The following is a 26,155-nucleotide window of genomic DNA, read 5'->3' on the forward strand; positions in this document are numbered from 1 at the left end:
TATATCTTCCCCTTTCTCCCTTGCTTTTCGCTTCCCTTCTTTCATGAGCTACTTGTAAAGCCTCATCAGACAGCCACTTTGCTTTCTTGCATTTCTTTTTCTTTGGGATGGATTTCATTGCTGCCTCCTGAACAATGTTACGGACCTCCGTCCATAGTTCCTCAGGCACTCTGTCTATCAGGTCTAATCCCTGAAATCTATTCCTCACCTCCACTGTATATTCATCAGGGATATGATTTAGGTCATACCTGAACGGTTTAGTGGTTTTCCCGACGTTCTTCAATTTAAGCCGAAATTTTGCAAGAAGCAGCTCATGATCTGAGCCACAGTCAGCTCCAGGTCTTGTTTTTACTGACTGTATGGAGGTTCTCCATCTTTGGCTGCAAAGGACATAATCAGTCTGATTTCGATATTGACGATCTGGTGATGTCCATGTGTAGAGTCGCCTCTTGTGCTGTTGGAAAAGAGTGTTTGCTATGATCAGCATGTTCTCTTGGCAAAACTCTATTAGCTTTTGTCCTGCTTCATTTTGTACACCAAGGCCATGCCTGCCTGTTATCCCGGTGATTTCTTGACTTCCTACTTTAGCATTCCAATCCCCTATGATGAAGAGGACATCTTTTTTTGGTGTTAGTTCTAGAAGGTGTTGTAGGTCTTCATAGAACCGATCAACCTCAGCTTCTTCGGCCTCAGTGGTTGGGGCATAGACTTGAATTACTGTGATGTTGAATGGTTTGCCTTGGATTCGTACTGAGATCATTCTATCGTTTTTAAGATTGTACCCCAGTACTGCTTTTCCCACCCTTTTGTTGACTATGAGCGCTACTCCATTTCTTCTAAGGGATTCTTGCCCACAATAGTAGATATGATGGTCACCTGAATTAAATTCGCCCATGCTTGTCCATTTTAGTTCGCTGATTCCCAAGATGTCGATGTTCAATCTTGCCATCTCATGTTTGACCACTTCCAGCTTACCTTGATTCATTGATCTGACATTCCAGGTTCCTAAACAATATTGTTCTTTACAGCATCGGATTTTCTTTTCACCACCAGACACATCCACAGCTGAGTGTCCTTTCGGGTTTGGCCCAGCCGCTTCACTCTTTCTGGCGCTACTTGGAAATACCCTCTGCTCTTCCCCAGTAGCATATTGGACACCTTCCAACCTGAGGGGCTCATCTTCCGGCGTCATCTCTTTTAGCCTTGTGATATGTTCCATGGGGTTTTCTTGGCAAGAATACTGGAGTGGGTTGCCATTTCCTTCTCCAGTGGATCACATTTTGTCAGAACTCTCTGCCATGACCTGTCTGTCTTGGGTGGCCCTGCACGGCATAGCTTATGGCTTCACTGAGTTACGCAAGCCCCTTCGCCACAACAAGGCAGTGATCCATGAAGGGGGAGGTATGATGAGCTAGTACTAACTGACAAGGAAAGAAATCCTGGGGTTGTAATGAATAGCTTGATGAGAACTTCAACCCAGTGTGTGGCTGCTATAAAAAAAAAAAAGGCAACTTCCATGTTGGAAATAATTAGGAAAGGAATGGAAAATAAAACTGCCAGTATTATGCCTTTAGACAAATACTTATAGTTGGAATCCTGTGCAGAGTTCTGATTACCACATCTCAAAAAGGATATTGTAGATCTGGAAAAGATGAGGAAAAGGACAACCAAAATGATTAAGGAGCTGGATCAACTCCCCTATGAGGAAAGATTACAATGTTGGGGGGGGGGGGTTATCTCAGAAAAATTGTGATTATGGCAGACAAGATAGAGGTGTATAGAATTATGCATAGTATGGAAAAAGTAGATAGGGAGACATTTTTCTCCTTCTCTCATAATACTAGAACCCAGGCTCATCCAATGAAGCTGAATGGTAGAAAATTCAGAACAGTTACTTCTTCCCACAGTGCATTAGTTTAACGATGGAATTTGCTACCACAAGATGCAGTGATAGGCACCAACTTGGATGGCTTTAAAAGGGAATTAGGCAAATTCATGGAGAAGAAGGCTATTGATGGCTACTAGTCATGACACCTATTTAGTAACTCCAGTATCAGAAGCAGTATGGCCTTGAATAACAGTTGCCATGGAACATGACCGGGAAGGTGCTATTGCACTCATATGCTGCTAGTGGCTTCCCACAGGCATCCGATTGGCCGCTGTGAGAACAGAATGCTTGGCCTTTGCTCTGATTCGACACAACTCTTCTTCTGTTCTTATCCCTCCCCACCATCCCAACTCCTAGTGCACCTATCCTACTAGTGCTCTCTGAGAGGCCTGGTCCCTCACGGTACAGGGTGCATGTATAAGCAGAGTGAGGAGGGGCTACCGTTCCTATGCCCATCAGGCTCCCTGATCATCCCCCTCAAAGCCCATCCTGAGGTCAGCTGAAGTGGGGAAAAGGGATCCCTAACAACAACAAAACCACACATTGAGCATCATCAAAGCTTTTATTAATCAGCATCTGGGATGGATTAGATCCTGAGAATGACGTATGTATGGGGTTGCCACCTGGTCAGTGGCTCTGTAGACAGCAGGGCAGCAGATGTGATGTCCCTCATGGCAACAGCTCCATGTTAGGAACACCTTCATCTGTTGTACAGCTGTCTGTCATGAAGCATGCAAGGGAGCAGGAGGTAAAGCAAGTTCCTGGGAAAACAGCCAGTGGAGAACAAGGGGAGGGCAATGCAGGCAGAGAGCAGTGAGCAAGAGGTAGCAGCTGGAGCACATAGTACCTGAACCTGGATGTACAGCAAATGTTTCTGAGGGGGTGAGAGAGAAGAGGGAATGATACCACTGAGTGCACAGCCAGTGCTCATGACTCAGCCTCTTACCCACAGGGCTGGGGGATGAGGGGGCAGGGGAAGACTGCAGTGACTGTGAGTATACACATCCCTTCTTTCATGTGGGTTGCATTGGAACTGTGTGTGAGGTGCTGCCTTTAACCACACACAGCTCATCTATAAGAGGGGATGAATGCCTCCCCTATATGCAGGGGGTCACTGCTCCCTACGGTTGCAGGAGGGAGTGAGGGAGAGAAGAGTGTTACAGCAATACAGTTCAGGTAAGACACAGTATTCACATTTGGCATAAGGGGAAGAAACATGGGAGACAGTCACAGTACTGCTACTTTGCAACAAATGTTCCCCCTTCTGTTGTTTAGCTGTGTGGGGTGCTCTGTCCTGGCATCCTTGGTTGTTGGAATGCAACAAAGTTCCGTGTTGGGTATTTGTGTCTGGAGTCCCAAGGTGAGGTACCTGTGAAGGTTTTAATTCTAGACAGAGAACTCTTAGCAATGTGCTTCATGTGTGTCATGAAGACAGGCTGTTTTGTGCAAAGTGTTCCCTTTTTATACCAGGTGCCCTTTTCCTATATTTTGCCAACCCTGAAGTGAACTCTTCAACCCTTGTGAGCTCTTAGCATGCAGGACTTGACACCAGAAGGATATAGTCCCTTATGGCATGCCCTATCAGGTCAGATGTGATCTCTCTGTCTGGGTTTATATACTGGCTATGGTGTGCTGGGATTGGGTGTTGAGTAACACCATATCCTATGCTCTGCCATGGCGACTTCAGTGGGTTGGTCATTGGTATGGGGGCAGGTATCTTCGCCCTCCCACTGAAGTCAGTGGGAGGCAAAATCTTTTTGTCATATCTGGGATTGGTATCAAATTTGCTGTTGATGGGGATGCGACCATGGATTGAAGAGTGCTCCTCTCCAGTATATCAGAAGTGTGGTCCTCTCTTGTGCTGCCCACATCCCAGCCACTACTCTGTCATATTTTAGATGCTCTGTTGCCATGCCTTTGCTGGTAGACCAGCTCCACCAGTTTGTGGTGACAGCATATGCAGCATTCTGCCAAACCCCATAGTCCTTCAACTGGCAGATTTTCAGCAGAGGATTGCATCCTAAATATCCAAAGTGGCTAACAACAAAAATAGAATACAATTAGAAAAAAAATAATATAAAAGAGTAAGAAGATGAAGAAAGAGTAATAGCAGAAACATTGCTCACATGAGAACCAGTAAAACAAGAGTAAAACAGCAATAAAAACAACCACAGCAAGCCCCCCCCCCCGCAATCTGATTCAAAGCAGACCATCACTGCATTTACCTAACAGATTAGAAAAGTAGGTACCACCCAAGTGTCCCTGGGGAGGATGTTCCACAACTAGGATACCCCCATGTAGATGACCTTATCACCAGTCACCACCTGCCTTACCTCAGACGGCAGGGACACAAGGAGCAGGGCCTCCAATAAAGATCTCAAACATCTTTATCTTTTATACAAATGTTTCCCAGTAAGAACAAGTGTTCCATTGGGGCAGGTACATTACATAGATGGGGCTATAGAGTAACATTCAGTATGTCTACAATATCTCTGCTACTTCAGGTGTGCCCAAGAGTTTGTCCATATTCAGTAGATCTTTTAGTTTTTCTTACAATGTAGCATAGAGGAGTGCTGTTCAAAAATCAAAAATCCAAAGCCACATTGAGTGCCCAGAGCTAACTGCGCAGATCTTTAGATCATGCCCTATATATATAAAACCTACACAAGTGAAAAAATAGATAGAATGTCTGAGTTGGGTGGAAGGAGTTCCCTTTGGGGTGATTTGAGAGTTTTGGAGTTAGTAGGAGGAAATGAGTTTTTTCACAAAACCTATGATAGAATTTTAAAGTTTTCAGTTTAAAGAACTCCTCCCTCATACAGATAAATTTTAAATTGTAAGTCATATGCAGTCAGAACTAGGGCATGGACACCCCCCTCCCCACCCCACTTCGGAGGCCGATTTGGAGCTTCCGAATCAGCCCTGACCCACTTCAGCCCGATTTGGACCTGGTCCAACCTGCTTCAGATTCTGGATCCAAAGTGAAATTCAGACATTAGAATCAGACTGCCAAGCCATGCCAGCCACCCACTGAGCTGCACAAGCCCCTTGCTCCTTACCTGGACCAGTTGTGAGTACCCGCAGCCATCACCCTCTTTAAGGAAGTCACCTTTTTCTTTTAAAATGGCAGATTGTCTTTTCCAGCGTTCAAATCTATAAGATTTGAACGCTGGAAAAGATGAGATGCCATTTTAATAGAAACTGACGACCCCCACCCCCTTGAAGAGGGCGATGGCTGCAGGCACTCACAATGGGTCCAGGTAAGCAGCAGGGAGCTTGTGTGGTTCGGCGGGCATGTCCCGGGGGGTGGGGGGAGTGGGGATTCAGAATGTCCGGATCAGTCCAAACTGATCCAAAGCATTTCAGCTCAATCAGTGTTTCAGACTGACTCGGTCCACTTCGGCTCAGAATTCAGATCTGGATCTGAAGCAGTGCACAGCCCTAATGAGAATCTGCCTCTTTCTCTCTTTTGTAAAAATAAAATGGGTTTAGTGGCCCTTAGCCCTTGATAGGGTGAGCAAGTTTAAAATATATACATAGAAAAACCAAGGGGAAAAATATAAACTGGAGACAACTATCAGAAATCAACAGTATTGATATATATAGATCATGCAACAGACAAATGAATCTCACCAGGATACCTAGCAATCTTAACTTTTCATATATGGTTAGTTCACATAAATCCAAAGAATACACACTAATTATGAAGAGCTTCCAATACAGAAAGTGTAAATGCAAGGGGCCGGGGCAGGGGGGCGGATTTAACTTGAATAACATATTTTGTTTAGTCGCCTTCCTTACTGAAAGTCTGATTCACAGCTATTAAAATAATTAATAGGAGTTAATTAATGGGAGTTTTGTCATTACCATGAATGGGATGTGGGATGTATTCAGTGTTTTAACATTAAGGTGAAATAAAGTATTCAAAATAACGCATGCTGCACTTACTCGAACTTTTGGTAATACTCTCCTGAGTGTCTCTGCAGGATTCTGTCGCATCAGGACTGGAAGACTTGCAACCACACTTGTTCCTTGGATATCCTGACCAGAACTTATTAAAAAAAAACACGTTTTAAAACATTTTGTAGTGAGATCAATTTTAGCAAAAATAAGAAAAACTATTCTGCAAATATCTCTACATCATTGACAACAATGGGGCTGTCCCAACATGTTGTTGGCCCAATGCATGTAGGAGGACACATGCTTGATTTCATTTTCTTGACTGGGCAGGAGGATGGTGATCTGAAAGTGGGGGGGGATTAACATATATCCCTTCTCATGGTCTGATTAGTTCTTATTGAGGTTTAGACTCTCAGCAAGGGAGGGGGACCTATTAAAATGGTCCACCCCTGGAGACTAATGGATTTTGATAGATTCCAGGGGGCTCTGGTTGATTTTCCTGCTGGTATGGCTAGCGCTCCTGTCGAAGCCCTGGTTACTCTGTGGAATATAGAGATGACAATCATTCCCAACCACCCTCTCCCTCTGAGCAGAGCCCAAGAAGCTCCCTAGCATACACCTGAGCTGAGGGCAATGAAGCAAGAGGGAAGACAGCTAAAATGCAGGTGGAGGAAGACTCATGCAGAGTCCAACTCAACACAGGTTAGAGCTTCCACAATCTGAGCCAGGGAGAGGATGGTGGACCCCTCAGTAGCACACTGTGACGAGTTTGCGCAACACTTTGAAGATAAAGTCTCTCACATTCATCCCGACTTGGACACCATAGTTAATGCAGTGCCATCTATAGAGGTATCCAGAGCACCGACTGGTCTAGGTTTTTTTGGATGAGTTTCCATTGTTGAGACCTGAGGATGCAAACAAGGTGCTTGGCCACTTTTTTCTTGTGTGTCATGTCTTTTTAGACTGTAAGCGTGCAGGTAAGGACTATATTGTTTAACTGATTGTTGTGAGCCACTCTGGGACACTTTTTGGCTGAGGAGTGGCTTAAAAATACTTTAAATCAATAAATCAATCAATAATAAGTCTAGTCGACCACCTGTGTGCATGACCCTTGCCCTTCATTACATCTAATAAGGAAGGGATATCCAGCTGGGTCCAGGAGGTTGTCAACTCCTCCAAGAGAGAGAGAGAGAGAGAGAGAAAGAAAGGCCAGCCGCTTTAAAGGAGGTGGTTATTGGACCACTCCTGAAAAAGCCTAACATGGACCTAGACGATGTTAAGAACTATAGGGCAGTTGCCAACATCCACTTCCTGCCTGATCAGGTGGTTGCTGGCCAACTCCAGGCACTCTTGAATGAAACGGATTATCTTGATCTATTTCAATCCAGCTTCAGACCTCATTTTGAAATGGAAATTGCCTTGGTCATCCTATGGAATGACCTTTGCCAAGAGGAAGCACAACCCTGTTGATTCTCTTGGACCTCTCAATGACTTTCAATGCCATTGACCATGGTATCCTTCTGGACAGGCTGTCTGGACTGGGAATTGGGAGGTACTGTGCTGCAGTGGTTCTGCTCCTACTTGGATGGCCAATACTAGAAGGTGATGCTGAGGAATTATTGCTCTGTACCTTGGCAGTTGGCATGGGTGCCACAGGGCTCTATTATATCCTCTATACTATTCAGCACCTACATGAAACTGCTCAGGAAGGTTATCTGGAGATATGGACTGAGGTGTCACCAATATGTGGATGACACCCAGCTCTATCTCTACTTTTCACCAAATCCAGGTGCGGCAGTGGGTTTTCTGAATCAGTGCCTGGGCACAGTAACAGACTGGATAAGGGCCCAATCCAGATAAGTTGGAGGTACTGTTAATGGGTGGTCTGCCCAGATGAGTAATATTCAACCTGTTCTGGACAAGGTTGCACTTCCCCTAAAGTATCAGGTTCGTGGTATGTTCCCGAGACCAATTTAAAGTGCTGTTTTTGACCTTTTAACATGAGACCAAATTACCTGAAGGACTGCCTTCACCCATATCAGCTTGCCTGTACTTTAAGACCAGCAAGGGATGCCCTTCTCATTTGTCCACCTGTGAAAGCAGTTAGGTGGGCAACCACACAAAGGAGTATCTTTTCTGCAGCGCCCCACACCTCTGGAATAAGCTGCCATCAGGGGTCCACCAGGCCCCATCATTGCAGGCTTTTAAGGCCCTGAAAACATACTATTTTACTCTGGCATTCCCTTGATAGGTATGCTGTTTTTACTGCCATTTTTAATAGCTGTTTTAATCATTTTTAATATTGCATCATTTTTTATTATGTGTTTTATTGTTGGACACTGACCTGGGAGAGCTCCTGTCCTGAAAGGCAGCCAAGAAATATTTTAAGTAAGTAAATAAATTTGGGGGTGCTCTTAGATCCAGCACTGTCACTGGAGGCACAGGTGGCCTCGGTGGTATGGAGCACCTTTTATCAGCTTAAGCCAATTTACAACGATAAGCTTATCTGGACAAAGTTAGCCTAGCTACAGTTATCCATGCTCTGGTAACCTCTTGTTTGGATTACTACAATGCATTATATGTGAGGCTGCTTTTGAAAATGGTCTGGAAACTTCAGCTGGTCCAAAACAAGATAGCAAGACTGTTAACAGAAACTGGCCAATATGATTATCTTATGCCAGTGCTTTATGATCTGCACTGGCTGCCAGGCCATTTCTGGGCCAAATTCAAAGTGCTGGTATTAATCTACGAAGTCCTAAATGGAAGGATTATCTCCTTCCATATACAGTCAGGGCCAGAAATATTGGAACAAGGATAACTGTTTCAGCAGTTGGCCTCTGTACACCACCACACTGAAGTTGAAAGGAAACACACCCAGATGGGAGCGAAGTCAGGACTTTCAGCGGTAATTCAAGGGGCTTGACAAAAGTGGGGCACCACCCATTCAGGAAGGACAGCCATTCAGGCATACACATACATCCATCATTGGTGGCTCATAAGTAATGGAATGAATGGCTGACAAGCAGCTGCACGGCCAGGTGTGGCCTGTTTCCTGGGTACCCCATGACCAATCAAGCAGATAAAAGGCCTGGAGGTGGTTCTGAGTGTTATATTTGCATTTGGTAGCTGTTCACTGGGACTCCCAACATGAGGTCCAAAGAGGTGTCCATGCGAGTGCAAGAGGCCATCATTAGGCTGAGGAAACAACATAAACCCATCAAAGAGATAGCAAAAACAGTGCGACTGGCCAATACAACAGTTTGGAACATCCTGAAAAAGAAGGAATTAACTGGCAAACTCAGCAACAGCAAAAGGCCTGGAAGACCACGGAAGACAACTAAAGTGGATGACCGCAGAATTCTACTCACGGTGAAGAAGAACCCTTTCACAATATCTAGCCAGGTCAAGAACGCTCTTGCGGAGGTAGGCATGTCATTGTCGACATCTACAGTCAAGAGATGGCTTTATGAATGTAAATACAGAGGCTTCACAACAAGGTGCAAACCACTGGTAATGCTCAAGAACAGACAGGCCAGATTAGCCTTTGCCAGCAAACACCTAAAAAGTTCTGCCCAGTTCTGGAATAAGATTCTTTGGACTGATGAACCCCAGATTAACTTGTACCAGAATGATGGGAAGAGAAAAGTATGGAGAAGGAAAGGAACAGCTCATGATCCAAAGCATACCACATCATCTGTCAAACATGGTGGAGGCAGTGTTATGGCCTGGGCATGTATGGCTGCCAATGGAACTGGGACACTGGTGTTTATTGATGACCCGACTGCTAATAAAAGCAGCAGGATGAATTCTGAAGTGTATAGGGATATACATTCTGCTCACATTCAGCCGAATGTTGCCAAACTGATAGGACGCCACTTCATATTGCAGATGGATAATGACGCAAAACATACAGCAAAAGCTACCCAAGAGTTTCTCCAGGCAAAGAAGTGGGATGTTCTTCAATGGCCGAGTCAGTCACCTGATCTCCACCCAATAGAGCATGCTTTTCAATTACTGAAGACAAGACTGAAGGCAGAAAGACCCACAAACAAGCAGCAGCTGAAGGCAGCTGCAGTAAAGGCCTGGCAAAGCATCCGGAGGGGGGAAACTCCGCATTTGGTCATGTTCATGGGTTCCAGACTTCAGGCAGTCATTGACTGCAAAGGATTTTCATGCAGGTATTAAAGGCAATCCTTAAGTTTGAAATGATGTTGGTTTGTTTCATTACTTATGACCCACCAACGATGGGTGTGTGTGTATGCCACTGGCTGTCCTTCCTGAATGGTTAGTGCCCCACTTTTGTCAAACCCGTTGAATTACAGCTGAAAGTCCTGACTTTGCTCCCATCTGGGTGTGTTTCCTTTCAACTTCAATGTGGTGGTGTACAGAGGCCAACTGCCAAAACAGTTATCCTTGTTCCAATATTTCTGGCCCTGACTGTATATCTGCCCAGACCCTAAGATTATCCTCAGGGGCCCTTCTTCGGGTGTACCTGCAGAATAAAGAGGGGCAGGTGGCTTCTAAGGAGAGGGCCTTTTCAGTGGTGGCACCCCAGTTGTGGAATGACCTCCCATGAGAGGCTCCCCTCTCAGGAGAGGTCATTGTGGGGGGTTTGGCACCAGGTGAAGACCTTTTGATTTTCCCAGGATTTTTAGCCCTTCAGTTTTAAAAACTGTGTTAGTGCATTCTTAGATCTTTGCACTGCAGCTGGTTTTTATCTTGGTCACTGCTTTGGTTTTACTCTGTTTTAAACTTAAGGTTTTTATATTTTACTGTGTTACTGAATTTTAAGGTTTTACACTTTGTCTTGTAAATCACCCAGAGAGCTTCGGCTAATAGGCGGTATAGAAATAATTAAAATATAGTGTGATTTATAACTTTTAATTATGTAAAGTTGACATTTATTGCTTTCAAACTGAAATTATGAAACACATGCAACATAAATAATTAAATTAACTAGAAGTAGCAGAACAAAAACAATATCCCTCCGTTGTGATGTTCTTTAAATGCAGTCAGTATATTTCAGTCAGTATATTCCATGTTGGCTGGGGGATGCTGGGAGTTGTAGGACTTTTTTTCTGTCCGAACATGCATAGGATTGTGCCCTAACAGATCCTCAGTGAAGTGTTCCCCACAAAACCTTTGCTCGAAAATCATTTGGTCTTTTGTGTGTGGTTTTTGTTTGTTTTTTCTGTCTAAACATGCATAGGACTGCTCCCTTAAGTGATTAACCTAAACACAGAAGTAATGTGCAGCTGAGGCACGAAACCGAAGAGTGTACTAAACTTAGCATAATGTAGGTTAATTCCCCCAACGGCATAAATCTTCAGAAATACAATTTCCAGAGCATTATTTTAATAAATTACACATTTTTGAGATTATGTGCAGCAAAATAGTATTTTTATTTCATGAATTAAGTTACTGCTAACTTGAGGGGGCTTGGGAAGAATAAAATCTCAGCCTTGAACCACAAACAATATTCTGGCAAATTAATCACTGTAATCTGTAATAACCAATTACACAGAAGGGAATACTCAGTCCTTGGTGTTAAATTAATTTAGCCTGCATTATCCACAGCCTATCTTAGCTAGCCACTTGCCAAACACTTTCCATTCTGGGATAACATCTTTAGAAAATAAATACAACTATAATACAAACAAATTTATTATTTATATGAAAAAACCTATCTAATTTATATGCAGCTATCACAGAACATGCTGAATCAGACCCAAGAATTCTGTTTCCATGGCACTTGTGTCTGGGTACTCACAAACAGGTGACGGCCTTCCTCAGTTTGTTCCCCAGGAATAGAGGTATATACCAATTAGCTGCACTATCCTAACAGTGAACTTATTCCCCAAGTGCCTATCCTTATGTAGTCCAAAATGGCACCACTGACACACAAGAGAGCAGTATCAGCAGGCCTGCAGAAGTTTGCAGAAGTACAAAGTATGTTTCGGGGCAGGCGTGGGATCCTTGGGGGATCTGAAAACAGCCCAATGAGGACTGAGCATGCTCAGAATGCTGACTGTTGCGGGGGAATGAATGGAATATCTTGGAGGACAGCATGGCTGACTGGCCAGCTAGATCCCTAAACAGGTGTAGTCCCTGCAGGTCTTTCATGGATCTGTCTAATCCTTTCAAAAACCATCTAAGATAGTGGCCACCCTCCATCCTATGACTGTGAATTCCGTGCATTAGTTGGGTGTCATGAGAAGTACTTCCTTTTTCCAGTCCTAAACTTACTCCCATCAATTTCATTGGGTGATCCTGACTTCTACAGGCAATCCTCACCTTTCTATATCCCTGTAAGGATGATGGAACAATCAGTGCCTGCCAACCACAGAATGTTATTCAGCATGACCACATGATTAACGCAGAAAGCATCTTTATTCTAATATATTTAAATTACATTTGCTTGTAGCCTTACCAAGCACTTCAAGTGATATTTCAATATATCATATTTGCTAACTTGGATCTCCATGCAAACCCAGTTATTTTAAACACAATCCTTTGCATGCTTATTCAGGAGTATTTTATGGAGCTTACTTGCAGGTAAGTGTACAGGATTGCAAACCGATTAATTAAAATCAAGCAATGATTTATTTGGAAATTAACATACTGTTGCATATTTAAATGGAACAATATGTACTTTAAAGTGGTGTCATGAACACTGGAGTTGTTATTTCAGCAGTTAGGTCTGAAAAGCTCTTCTAAGCTACCATTATCATTCCCTCTATTTCTAAGGTTCAGAGGCGAGTGCTGATTTTATGTAACCAAAACAGCACTATCCAAACACAAGAGAGAGAGAGAGAGAGAGGTAGGTAGGTAGGTAGGTATGGGAGAACACAAAGATTTGCAGAACTAAAATCTAAGTGGGGGGAGGGACCCAAAATAGCACAATGAGGCCTGATAGTGCTCAGTGGCTATGGACTCTTGACACCACTCCAGTTCCTGATCACCCAGAGCCCGCTGAGATGGACCCCCCCCCCCAACCAGAACCTCATGGGGTGGGTTTCTCTGAAGACCCACTACCCTCACCCCCAAAGACCTCCCAGTTTTCACCTGCACTTGACAAAGACAAAAACACACTAAGCTAGATATAAACTGAGCATTACCAGAGTGCAAGGACCCAGGCACAAGGGTTGCCCCTTTAAACATTTCCATTGATCCCAGAGTGGGCAGAGCCTGGGAGGTATAAGGGCTCAGTTGGGCTGTAGATGTTGTTGGAACAAGTAGTCAGCATGGAGTTGTCCAAAGTCCTGCTCCACCAGTCCTACTGACTTGCTTCATGGCTGCTGCACTTTTGACTGCCTACGGTTTGATCTGCCCTCAGCCCTCCTGGAGCCTATTCCTTCCCCCATGGGTTTCTGCACACAGTAAGGACAAGAGAGACATTTTTAACATTTATAAAATGGCATGGATATGGGATGAGTTATGTTGGTCTTCACTAATGATATCACAGGTGCTAAATAGGTGGTCTTGACATTTGAGCCTCTACATTCTACATTGCTCTTCCTATCATGACTGACATGCTGTGTAAGGGAACTGCAATTTTTCAACAAGATACTGATAGATCTCTGGGTGATTTGCAGCAGATCATCAAGGGTTTCCAATTCCCTAACAACAGCACTTTTAGATCTAAATTAGAGTTTTAGAATATCCCTGATCTGTCATAACTTAAACACAGATTTGCATTTGGGTATGCAGGTCATCCCATTTACAGTTCATGGTGATCAGAAGGTATCTGGCTCTACCACTTTGCATCTGGCTCCAGCTGGTAGACCTCAGGGATTCTAGTAAAAAAATAATAATTAGATTCCATAAGCCTTAACTCTGCCCTCCCCTGTTCTACAGGAAAGGCATCTGGATCTCTTCTACATTTCCAGTAATAGTTGTACATTTACTGTGCAAAAATGCTAGTTTGAAAATGCCCTTATTTAGAAAAAAATACTCCAACTTGAGCTGAAAACCAGTTTTCAATTATAATGCTTAGAAAACAACCCTAACCTCCTGATGGAGTTAGGATTTGGTGGAGAGGCCCCTCCACATTGGTGGAGAGGCTCCTCCACCATGGAGACCCCTGCTATGCTCGCAGAAAGCTCTGTGGGGGGATAACTGCTGCCAGTAGCATTGCCACCAGTGGTAGGAAGCCTAGACCCCCAAAATAGCTGTTCCAGGGGCAGGACTAGTTTTGGACCAGCTGAATCCAAAGCTGCTCCATTTCCCCAAGAAGACCTGATCCAGGCCTTTCTGCTATGCCAACCTGGAACTGACATAGCTGATTTCCCCTCCTCCCATTGCTTTTTTTTGCGGGGGGGGGGGGGATTAGCACAAGCTGGCAGGGTTTTGGATGTGGCAGTAGATCTGCCATGTCACTTGCACCCGCAACCCCACGTAGGGTTGCTTTGTCAGGTAGCAATGCCAATCTACTTCCTGACAAAAAATTACATTTTTTTTTTTTTTTTTTAGAGCCAGTGTGGGGTAGTGGCTAGAGTGTTGGACTGGGAGTAGGGAGATCCAGGTTCTAGTCCGCACTGGGCCATGGAAGCTCACTGGGTGACTTTGAGCCAGTCACAGACTCTCAGCCCAATCTACCTCACAGGGTTGTTGTTGTGAGGATAAAATGGAGAGGAGGAGGAGAATGTAAGCTGCCTTGGGTTCCTGAAGGAGGAAAAAGGCGGGATATAAATGTAATAAATAAATAATATTAAGCAGGGCTACAGAATACTGGATTTCTCTAATTTAGAAACCCTGTCAAAACTGGATAAAATATATTTTATTTATTTATTTATTTATTTCATTTTTATACTGCCCAATAGCCGAAGCTCTCTGGGCGGTTCACAAAAATTAAATCCAAGCAACACACAATAAAACAATTTAAAATATACAGAACATTAAAACCACAATATAACAATACAACCACAATAAAACCTAGCAGCAGTGCAGGAGTTTAAAATACAGATTTAAAACAGCAAAGATAAAAATTTAGAAAGCTAAAATGCTAAAATGCCTGGGAAAATAAAAAGGTCTTCACCTGGCGCCGAAAGGAATACAATGTAGGCGCCAGGCAAACCTCACTAGGGAGCTCATTCCAGAGCCGGGGTGCCACAGCAGAAAAAGCCCTCCTCCTAGTAGCCACCCGCCTCACTTCCTTTGGCAGGGGCTCACGGAGAAGGGCCGCTGATGATGATCTTAAGGTCCAGGCAGGCACATATGGGAGGAGGCAATCCTTCAGGTAACCTGAATATATTTATAACAGAGCCTAAATGGTCAAGCTTAACATTCATTGGCCATGTTCCTATACCACTTTAAGACAGGAATCTTGACTTAGTAAATCAGAATGTGCACTAGATGCATGCTGGTGCACACAAATGGAAGAGCGTTCCTATTTTGCTGTTCACGTGAGTAGTTAAATAAACAAAGCATGGATAATTTAGAGTTGTGGGATTATGATTTATTGCATCCAAACAAACCAACAAAAAACCCTGGTTTAAAGTTGGCTCATCATCCTGACTTGTTTGGGCACAAAAAGCCATAATCCCAGGTTCAGATGTAATGCCAACCTATGCTTCCCTGATTTGTTTACTTGCTCACATGAGCAGGAGAAGCAAAGCAAGAGCAAACAGTCTGTAGGCACCAGCGTACAGCTCATGCACACTGTGGTTTACTAATTGTGGCTTACCAATTGTGGTTTACTAATTATAATTATCTTATTTATAACTATTATAATTACTAATATATCATCTGTTTTAAAATCCTTATGGGATATCCAAGTGGAGTCTCTTAGGAGTGGAGAAGAGAGCTCATTAGTTATTTGTTATTAGGAAGGAGGGTATATATAGCTCAGAACACACACATTGCATGTACATGGTAGGAGCAATCCCGGCCATCTCCAATTAGAAGGGATTCAGACAGCATTTCTAGGAAAGACCTGGGACCTTGCGGACAGCATGGGCTAGATGGACCGACAATCTAATTCAGTATAAGGCAGCTTCAAATGTTCATGTATCTGTTAATAAATTCACACATATGCAAGTTTAAAGGGGGCCAGATGGGAATGTTAAGTACAATGTCAGCTGCTCAAACTATTGCAAAGTCTTGAAATGCTTCCAAAATTTGTTTTTATGTACTAATTCTGTACTAAATACATCATCTTCATATTGTTACTTTTAAAATATTTTATCACTTATACCTTAGCATGCTGTACTGAAAACCTATATGCTAAGCATTTTCCTTGAAGTTATCCTATAAAATGGGGGCAGGGGGAGAGTAATTCATTTTGATACAATAAGGAAGCAAGCATTTGTAACTGAACCATAAAGCAAATGGATGTGGTGATATGCATTTCTACAATTCTAAAGAAAAGGAAGGTCTTGCCTTAAAAAAAGAAGAAGCTCTGAGTAGCTGACTTGCTGCCAATTTAAAATGTGAAGCAGAGGGTTTTCAACACCTACACAAGCTGTAATTTTCCAACTGTGTTAGATTTTTCCTTTATTTCTACTGAAATAGCACAATTGGTGATCCTCTGCTCTTTAACTATTCAGAATTAAAATGATCTATCACACTATGGTCAAACTCTGGCAGCTTTAACAATGTAAGATGCACACACAAGATAGTTATTCATTGAGCGCTGGCAAAAAGTTCAGAGTCATGTAGAAACTGTCCTTTTATTAAGAACGGAAAAATCAGGAAAGCTCTCCCAAGGCATTATACTTAATAAAGTCTCCTCAGCTGCTTGGCCATTGTATGAGCATGGTTCACATCACTAACATACATGGGGGGAAAACATTTTAGTACTTTTTTAGTATACCTTTTCTATAGCCATGAGGCTATGGATATTGTGATAATAGGTAGAGGACAAACAATGGGACCTGAAACAAAATGTTGCTGTGTTGCAATGTACAACTTGTGACCCTCCAGATGTTTTGGCCTACAGCTTCCATGTTCCCTCATCACTGGCTATATACAACAAGTTGGCCATCCCTGATTATAGCCATTCCATTTAATCCCCTTGCCTGGTTTTCTGTTTGCCCCCTAACAGTCAGTGTGCATATTCCATGGGCACTGAGCATGTTTGGACCACTGAACTGTTCTCCACCACCCCGCCCCCCCACGCCCCCATATTTAAGCTTTTTTCTAGAGATTTTTGGGGGGAATTCTACAAAACTTGGGAGTTCCCATAAGCCTGCTGATCTCTCCCTCTTGTGCATGGATGGTGCTACATAAGTACATAGGAAAGCTGGGCAACATGTGGCCCACATGCCACATTAAGCCCCCACTGTCTGCCACTATGGTGATGGCAAGAAAAGCAGCGATTTTGCTTGAAACCAAAGTGCACTGGGAAGAAAATAGCTAAGGGTTTTATTTTGGTTTTTTGCACCACAGCAATTTCTGTGGCAAATTCAGCAAGGCAGGGGTTCGGGGGCGGGGGCAATGTAGCTCCGCGACCCCCCAGAGGTTGCCCACCCCTGGTGGATAGTATTTTTTTTTAAACCAAGTTCCTAAACCCTTTCAGCTTCCAAACTACATTTAAACATCTGATGGCAAAAATATATCCTTAAAAAATAAGAATCAAGTTCAAGATAAAAAGGAGACCAAATTCACCATGGTTATTCATTCTCAAGATTTCTGACCCATAACATAAAATTTTCCAACAGTTACTGAAAGCTTCTCACAATTAAAGGTTAACATTTTCAGAGTATGATGGAATAAGTACAAGATGTTCGCAGAATTGGCACTTGCATATTCATGAGACATGCAAATTACTGATGCAATCCAAGTGTGCACATTAGCTGTGGCCCTCCAGTTGAAGATATTTACAAAATAGTCCTCAGTACACAAGTGCCTCACCTATAGCCAATACCAATTTTAAAAACATATTCTTACGTCTTCTAAAACAAACATAAATCAATCATCTTTCCTTTAGAACATTTAATTGTTTAGATTTTAACATTTAAATTATTATTATTATTATTAATTATGCATTTATATAGCACCTTCAGTTTGCATGGCACACTGTACAGAATAAGACAACAAACAACAAAACAACAAATTGACTAAAACGGTGCCTCTCACCCACCCACCCATTAACTGGGATTGGGGAAGAAGGAGCAGGGACAACTTAGTGAGCTGCTACTGTCTAGCACCCAGTGATGGCCCCTGCCTCCAGCAAATGCCAACAGAAGGGCATCTGAGGAAACATCTTGCCCTGAGGTGATGGGAGAAGAAACAGATTAGCTTGAACTCAAAAGAAGAGAAACTGCAAAAGAAAAGAGGAAAAAGTCAGCAAAGACGAGTCCAGCCCAGATGGACAATAGATGCAGTGCAAACCTGAGTTCAACTGATATATTCCCATCTATCTGGGCAACTGAATCAAGCATCACCATCATTCTTCCCCCCGCACCCCCCAAAAAACACGTTTCCCTCCTCCCTCCCCATCCCTTTCCTTGTGTCTCATGTCTTCTTAGACTGAGGGTAGGGACTGCCTGATTATTGATTCTTGTAAGCTGCTCTGAGAGAGTTTTGACTGAAAGCGGGATATACATGCTTTGAATAAGTAAAACTATATATATATACATACACGTAAAAGGAAATGTGTCTCCTAAGATGATACCTGCTTCAATGCATGCATCATCTAAAGACAAAGTAGGTTTCTTACTTCAGAACTATTGTTTTTACCCATATGCACATTTATGACAATTTAGTCAGCCAATCGATTAAAACTCATACTATTGACTTAAGATTTCTTAAACTGAGTGACAGCCCTAATCTTTACAGAATACACGTTCTATATTTTATCAGCATAGCCATAACTCAACTAAGTACTATGGTACCACAAGAACATGGGCAGAAAAATCCTCCTAGTGGGGGCTAGGAGATCTGAAGGCAAAGGAACAGCCTTACCCAAAGCCCTGCTAGGCTTGCACTAGCAGGGCAGAAAGGAGGGAAGAGCATGTCTTCCTTCCTTCCCCTTGGGTTTTTTTTCCCTTGCAAAAACTGTTTCCCTCCCATTGATGCTTTTTGTTTGTTTATTCGTTCAGTCACTTCTGACTTTTCATGACTTCATGGACCAGCCCACACCAGACCTTCCTGTCAGCCGTCGCCACCCCCAGCTCCCCCAAGCTCAAGTCCGTCACCTCCAGAATATCATCCATCTATCTTGCCCTTGGTCGGACCCTCTTCCTTTTGCCTTGTACTTTCCCTAGCATCAGCATCTTCTCCAGGGTATCCTGTCTTCTCATTATGCGGCCAAAGTACTTCAGTTTTGCCTTTAATATCATTCTCTCAAGTGAGCAGTCTGGCTTTATTTCCTAGAGTATGGACTGGTTTGATCTTCTTGCAGTCCAAGGCACTCTCAGAATTTTCCTCCAACACCACAGTTCAAAAGCATCTATCTTCCTTCGCTCAGCCTTCCTTATGGTCCAGCTCTCAATGCCTACAGGATGGAAATTAACTATGCCAGCTCCAGAGCTAGATAGTTCTCCCTCCCCCATGTGGGGGCAAGGTGGTGGCATGGGAGGTAAGATCCACAACCTCTCCCAGCATGCCGCCACCCACATGCCTTTCTGCACTCTCTGACATCAGAATTCTAATCTCAGGGAAGCAATGGTTGTGGATCTTTCCACTGTATCATACAGGAAGCTTGAGAGGTTGGGTCTACCCTTCTGAGGTTAGACCTCTGTCTGTCTCTCCCCTTAGACAAGAGGACCTAAAAAATTCTATGGCCCCTAGGATGCCCCCCTACCCACCCAGAGACCATAGGATTGCAGCATTACAGTGACATTTTGTTAATATTTAACATAATAAAACACAGATTTAAAAGAACACATGATACCAGCATTAAACCATGCATGTCTGAGATGACGGTAAAACAGGCAGATATTCTAATATATTTGTACAGGAAGATATAGGTTACACTTTAAACATAATTTTGATTTTTAATTTCTTCCTTGAAAAATAAAAAGATTTAGATTCAGCCTCTCCTTGTGCTTCTTTACTTTCCAACACTCCTGTTCTCTTATGGTTCTGCCCATTTTCCCTCACAGCCCCTTGGGCCTGGAACTCCATCACAAATTCCTTCACAGTAAAACTTCTCTGCCTGTGTGTTGCTGTGCATGGTAAAACTTCAAAATGCAGATGGGAATGCACATTCCCAAACTGTAATTGTTGCATATGACTATATATCAGAACCAATGCCCAAATGGTTATGAAAGTCTTTATTTTATGGACTTGATCCAGCTGAGCATGAGCAAAGCAGTCACATACAGAGAAATTCCATAGTCCTGCTTTAGTGCTCTGGAACACAAGTAATCTGCAAGCATGGACCTCCCCCGCAATCCCACATCACACTGCCTGCATGAGCACCCATGAACTCAAATGGGTAGGAAAATAGGGAGTAAGGGCTATATGATTCCTCCACAGCCATGCGTTGTGCCTACTGAACCAAGCTCTACATCTTATGTTTCTTATTGGAAAGTAATGTGAGAAGCAGATCTCAGCCTACACATTCTCAGTAAATTATGAAAGGTACTAGGAAGACTATGGTTAACTAAGGGAGCATTTCTCTGCATGTTTAGACAGAGGAAAAAGGCCTACAACTCCTAGCATGCCCCAGCCAGCATTTCTGGCTGGGGAATGCTGGGAGTTGTAGGCCTTTACTCTGTCTAAACGTGCAGAGGATTGCACCCTAAAACAGGTAAAATTTGCTTTGGGTATTTGATACCAATGAAAAATTATGGATGCTCTTTATAATATCATCAAAGTTTGGTTGGGGGTGGTAATCATAGAATCATAGAATAGTAGGGCTGGAAGGGGCCTACAAGGCCATCGAGTCCAACCCCCTGCTCAATGCAGGAATCCAAGTCAGAGCATCCCTGACAAATGGCTGTCCAGCCTCGTCTTGAAGGCCTCCAGTGTGGGAGAGCCCACCACCTCCCTAGGTCATTGGTTCCATTGTCGTATTGCTCTGACACTCAGGAGGTTTTTCCTGATGTTCAGCCAGAATCTGGCTTCCTGTAACTTGAGCCCATTATTCCGTGTCCTGCACTCTGGGATGATCAAGAAGAGATCCTGGCCTTCTCCTCTGTGACAACCTTTCAAGTACTTGAAGAGTGCTATCATATCTCCCCTCAGTCTTCTCTTCTCAAGGCTAAACATGCCCAGTTCTTTCAGTCTCTCTTCATAGGGCTTTGTTTCCAGTCCCCTGATCATCTTTGTTGCCCTCCTTTGAACCCTCTCCAGTTTGTCTGCATCCTTCTTCAAGTGTGGTGCCCAGAACTGGACACAGTACTCCAGATGAGGCCTAACCAGTGCTGAGTAGAGGGGAACTAGTACTTCCTGGGATTTGGAAACGATGCTTCTATGAATGCAGCCCAAAAGAGCATTGGCCTTTTTTGCAGCCACATCACATTGTTGGCTCATATTCAGCTTGTGATCGACAACAATTCCAAGATCCTTCTAGCTTGTAGTGTGGTTGAGCCACGTATCCCCCATCTTGTAACTGTGCATTTGGTTTCTTTTTCCTAGGTGCAGAACTTGGCATTTGTCCCTATTAAATGCCATTCTGTTATTTTCTGCCCAGCGCTCCAGTCTATCCAGATCACTTTGAATTTTGTTTCTGTCTTCCAAAGTATTAGCTATCCCGCCCAATTTGGTGTCATCTGCAAATTTGATCAGCATTCCCTGCACCTCCTCCTCCAAGTCATTAATAAAAATGTTGAAGAGCACTGGGCCCAGGACTGAGCCCTGCGATACCCCACTCGTTACCTCTCCCCAGTTTGAGAAGGTCCCATTGATAAGCACTCTTTGAGTCCGATTCTGTAGCCAACTGTGGATCCACCGGATCGTTGTTTCATCTAGCCCACCTTGAGCTAGTTTGCTCATCAGGATATCATGGGGAACTTTGTCGAAAGCTTTGCTGAAGTTGAGGTATATGATGTCTACAGCATTCCCACGGTCTACAAGGGAGGTTACTTGATCAAAAAATGAGATCAGATTTGTCTGGCAGGACTTGTTTTTGACAAATCCATGTTGGCTTCGAGTAATCACGGCATTGTTGTCAAGGTGCTTCCAGATGGATTGCTTTATGATCTGCTCCAGAATTTTCCCAGGGATTGATGTCAGACTGACTGGTCTGTAGTTCCCAGGTTCCTCCTTTTTACCCTTTTTGAAGATAGGGACAACGTTAGCCCTCCTCCAGTCATCTGGCACTTCCCCCGTCCTCCATGATTTCTCAAAGAGAATGGACAGCGGTTCTGAGAGTTCTTCTGCCAGTTCCTTTATGACAAATAAGATTGCAAATAAGAGCACAAAGGTCCAGACACTGTAGCTTAGAACTGATGATTCAGCAGATTACATGAAAGAGTAGTTTTTGGATGACTAGATGCCTTTGAATCCTAATGTACATTTCACATTTGATTTAGTTAATTCACATAACTATGAACAAAGTATTAAATGTGATAGAATTCCTTACTACTAAGTCAATCACTTGTGACTGCACAATGCAATTGGCAAGAACAGCTTAAGATAGATGTTTTATTTGTTCCACTCAGTTTTTACCAAGGCTGACAGGCTGATTTGTATTAGAGATTTTTTTTTTTTTTTACAGAATACTTATTCTAATTTGAGTCCACTGAAAACACCACACAGACCACAATGTTCACCACAAAGGACCAAGAGGTTAAACCAAAAGTAGTTGCAGCTCATCAAGAATTTAAACCAAACACCAGAATTAGGAACTAATGTAAATGTGAATATTCATTGAAGCTAAATCACAAATGTACAAAAATGGCTAGCTGCATAATAAAGCAAGAACAACAGGCTGAAGAATAAATGAAGACTTATTCATAAATGAAAAAATGAAAAAACAGCTTTCAGATTAGTACAATGGGCTCTTTCTGAACCGCAAAATAAAAAACTCATGTACAAGTCAAGCCTGACTAAGTTATTATGTCAATTTTTTAACGTACTATATGATATCCATGCTCCAACTGACACCCTAATTTCTGATGGCTGTGGTAGCCTGGGAGTTGAACATGCATTGGACACTTTCACAAAGTTTAGGATTGCATCATGTGATGACTGCACTAAGCATCCTGTTGTGGGAAACTGTAGCCCCCCAAGGGTGTCCTGTACCCCCAATGCTGCCAAATCACTTCTCTGCTGCCTCGACTCTCCCCTCCCTCCCGCAGAGATCCTCATATAGATTGCTCTTTTCCAGCCATTGCAAGTGGTGAGGAAAGAGCTATCTGTATAAGAATCGCTGGGGGAGGGAACATGTGCATGCATGTGTGTGTGGCCCCCAAGCCAGCATCAGATGCTCCTCAAGCCAAAAAGGTTGTGCACCCCTGCAGTGTACTGATATATGAAAAGCAATTACAGAAACCTTATTGGGAAGTGCTGAAGTTTAGTATACGTTACATACAGTTTTCACCATGACAACATGTCCTTTTAATAATCCCTGCTACTATCTTCTTTGTTTCACATATAAAGCGTCAGGGACCCAGTTCTGCAAGACATTGTATATCTAACATTCATTCACTTTGCATATTGCACCAGTGATTAATCAACATCAACTTCCCTTCCTAGTTTCAGTTTTCCATTTCCAGAGTGCACTAGTTGCCACGACAAATAAAAAATGCAAATAAATATCATTGGCAACGTAGCAGCAACCAAACAGCTGGAGGTACTGAAACATTACATGGTTTGTCTACTAGGAATCTAAATTTCATACTATCCAAGCATCGCTTGATTTTAAGTGGTAGTTTTGGATAATATTCCATTACAACCTAATTTCAGGCCTGGGTTTGGAATGAAAACTGCCTTGGTAGCCCAGTGGATGACTTATTCCAGGCACAGGATGTAGGGACTGCAACTCTATTAGCGCTCCTGGACCTCTCAGCAGTTTTCAATCCCATTGACCATAGTACTTTTCTGGGCCACCTTGCCTGGTTAGGCTTAGGAGTCATGGTGTCACAGAGGCTCCTGTCCTTCCTGGAGGGTAAATTCCAGAGGGGGGTGCTGTGGATCATCTGCTCTGACTGTGGTCTATGAGGTGCCTCAGGGCTTTATTTTGTCTCCCCATGCTATTCAACATCTGCACATGAAAGCACAAGGAGAAGCCATCCAGCTGTCTAGGCTGCAGTGTCACCAGTATGCAGATGACAAGTAACTCAATCTCTCGTTTCCTACTTGTCCCAGGGAGGCTGCAGAACTCTTGAACTGATGGCTGAAGACAGTTTTGGGATGGATGACGACAAATAGGCTGAAGTTAATCCAAAAAAGACAGAGGCACTGTGGGTAGGGAAGCCAGCTGATCTAAACAGAGGTTTGTGACCAGTCTTTGACAAGGTTGCAGTCTCCTTGATGGTCCAAATTCACCATTTGGGGGCTCTTCTGGTCTCTTGTGCCATCTGTGGTACCAGCAATGGCAATCAGTGCTTTTTACTACTAAGGCTAATACAGCAGCTGTGACCCTATTATGAGAAGGCGGACACCCATGCACTAGTGACAACCAGGCTAAACTACTGCATTGTATTCTACATGAGGCTACCCTTGAAGATGGTTTAGAAATGTGTTTCTTAGATGTTGGTGGGGGCAGATCAAGGAATGTGTAACAGAAACACTGCACCAGTTGCACTGCTTGCTGGTGCATTTCCGGACCCAATTTGAAGGGCTAATATTGACCTCCACAGCTCTCAATGGTTTGAGGCTAGGTTATTTGAATGCCCACCTTCACCCATACAAAAAGGTATAAGGTAAAGGTGTCCCCAACCAGTCGTGTCCGACTCTAGGGTGTGGTGCTCATCTCCATTTCTAAGCCGAAGAGCCAGCACTGTCCGAAGACACTTCCGTGGTCATGTGGCCGGCATGACTGAACACCGAGGTGCACGCAACGCTGTTACCTTTCCCGCCGAGGCGGTACCTATTTATCTACTTGCAATTTCTTGCTTTCGAACTGTTAGGTTGGCAGGAGCTGGGACTGAAGACAGGAGCTCACTCTGTCACGCAGCACTCGGGTCTCGAACTGCTGTCCTGCCGACCTTCCAGTCTGCAATTCAGCGTCTTAACCATTAAGCCACCGCGGCCCCTCACCCATACAAACCTGCCCATATGTATTTCTTATTTATTATATTTTTAGTCTGCCCAATAACAAGGTTCTCTAGTAGATTACATGATACTAAAAGAATAAAAATGCAGTAAATCACGAACTGAAATCAGAACAAGAGATAAAAAATACAGTATGAAATATATAAAAGCAGCTATTTAAAACTCTCTTCATACACTTAAATTCTCAAATTTAAACTATAAAATCTAGAATCTAAAATGCCTGGGAGAAGAGAAATGGCTTCATCCAGCACCAAAAAAATAATACAGACACTAGGCTAGCCTCCTCGGAGAGGACATTCTATAAATGGGGTGCCACACTGAGAAAACCCTTCATTCAGTGGTGGCACCTAAAGGAGAGCCTCCAAAGATGCTCTAAAGGTCCAGGCAGGTATACATGGGAGGAGACAGTCCTTTAAATTCTTGGCCGCACGCCATTTGGGGCTTTAAAGGTCAACCCCAACACTTTGAATTGGGCCTGGAAATGAAGTGGATGTGCATGTAGCTGATGAAGTACTGGATTCACATGATAATATCAACCAGTCCCAGTTAGGAGCCTATCAGCTCTAATTTAGGTTAACTGAAGTTTCCAAACCATTTTCAAAGGTAGCCCCATGTACAAAACATTGCAGTAATCTAACCAGGTTACCCGAGCATAGATAACTGTTACCAGGCTATCTATGTCCACATAAGGTAGCTGGCATACCATCCTAAACTGATAAAAAGAACTCCTAGCCACTAAGGCCACCTAGACCTCCAGTGGCAATGACAGATCCAAGAGCATCCGCAAACTCCACATCTTATCTTTTAGCAGGAGGGCAAACCCCTCCAGAACAGGCTGAACATCATTTAACTGGGCAGACAAATCACCCACTAACAGTACCTCCATCTTGCCTGGATTGAGTTTCAGTCCATTACCCTGCTCAGGCCCGATTCAGGACATCCACTGCCTCACCTGCTGGGTTAGATGAAAAGGAGAGGCAGAGCTGGATATTACATACATATTGATAACACCTTGGCCCACATCCTCAGTTATCCTCCCACAGCAGTTTCATAAGAATGTTTAAATAGCATAGGGGTTAAAATCTAGCACTGTGGAACCCCACGATGGAATTGCCAGTAGACAGAGCAGTAATCACCCACCACTATCTTCTGGAAGCAGCCCACCAAACAGGAACAGAACCATTGTAAAACAGCACCCCCAATTCCCTATTCAAAAAAAGTGATCCAGAAAGATACCATGGCCAATGATATTGAAAG

General features: G+C 43.4%; 1 protein-coding gene across 3 annotated transcripts in view; it reads right to left on the bottom strand.

Annotated features, from left to right (window-relative positions):
- PPP4R4 (protein phosphatase 4 regulatory subunit 4) overlaps positions 1-26,155 on the bottom strand; it is a 158,215-nt gene that overhangs the window by 97,212 nt on the left and 34,848 nt on the right. For all 3 annotated transcript variants that reach the window (XM_084840025.1, XM_084840014.1, XM_084840035.1), the window contains exon 3: positions 5,837-5,939. In XM_084840025.1, the coding sequence (XP_084696151.1) occupies positions 5,837-5,939 (103 nt within the window). The remainder of the gene's footprint in view (positions 1-5,836; positions 5,940-26,155) is intronic.

Source organism: Heloderma suspectum, chromosome 1, assembly GCF_057233095.1.
Source record: "Heloderma suspectum isolate Gila_16-S chromosome 1, 16-S_ref, whole genome shotgun sequence".
Taxonomy (NCBI): domain Eukaryota; kingdom Metazoa; phylum Chordata; class Lepidosauria; order Squamata; family Helodermatidae; genus Heloderma; species Heloderma suspectum.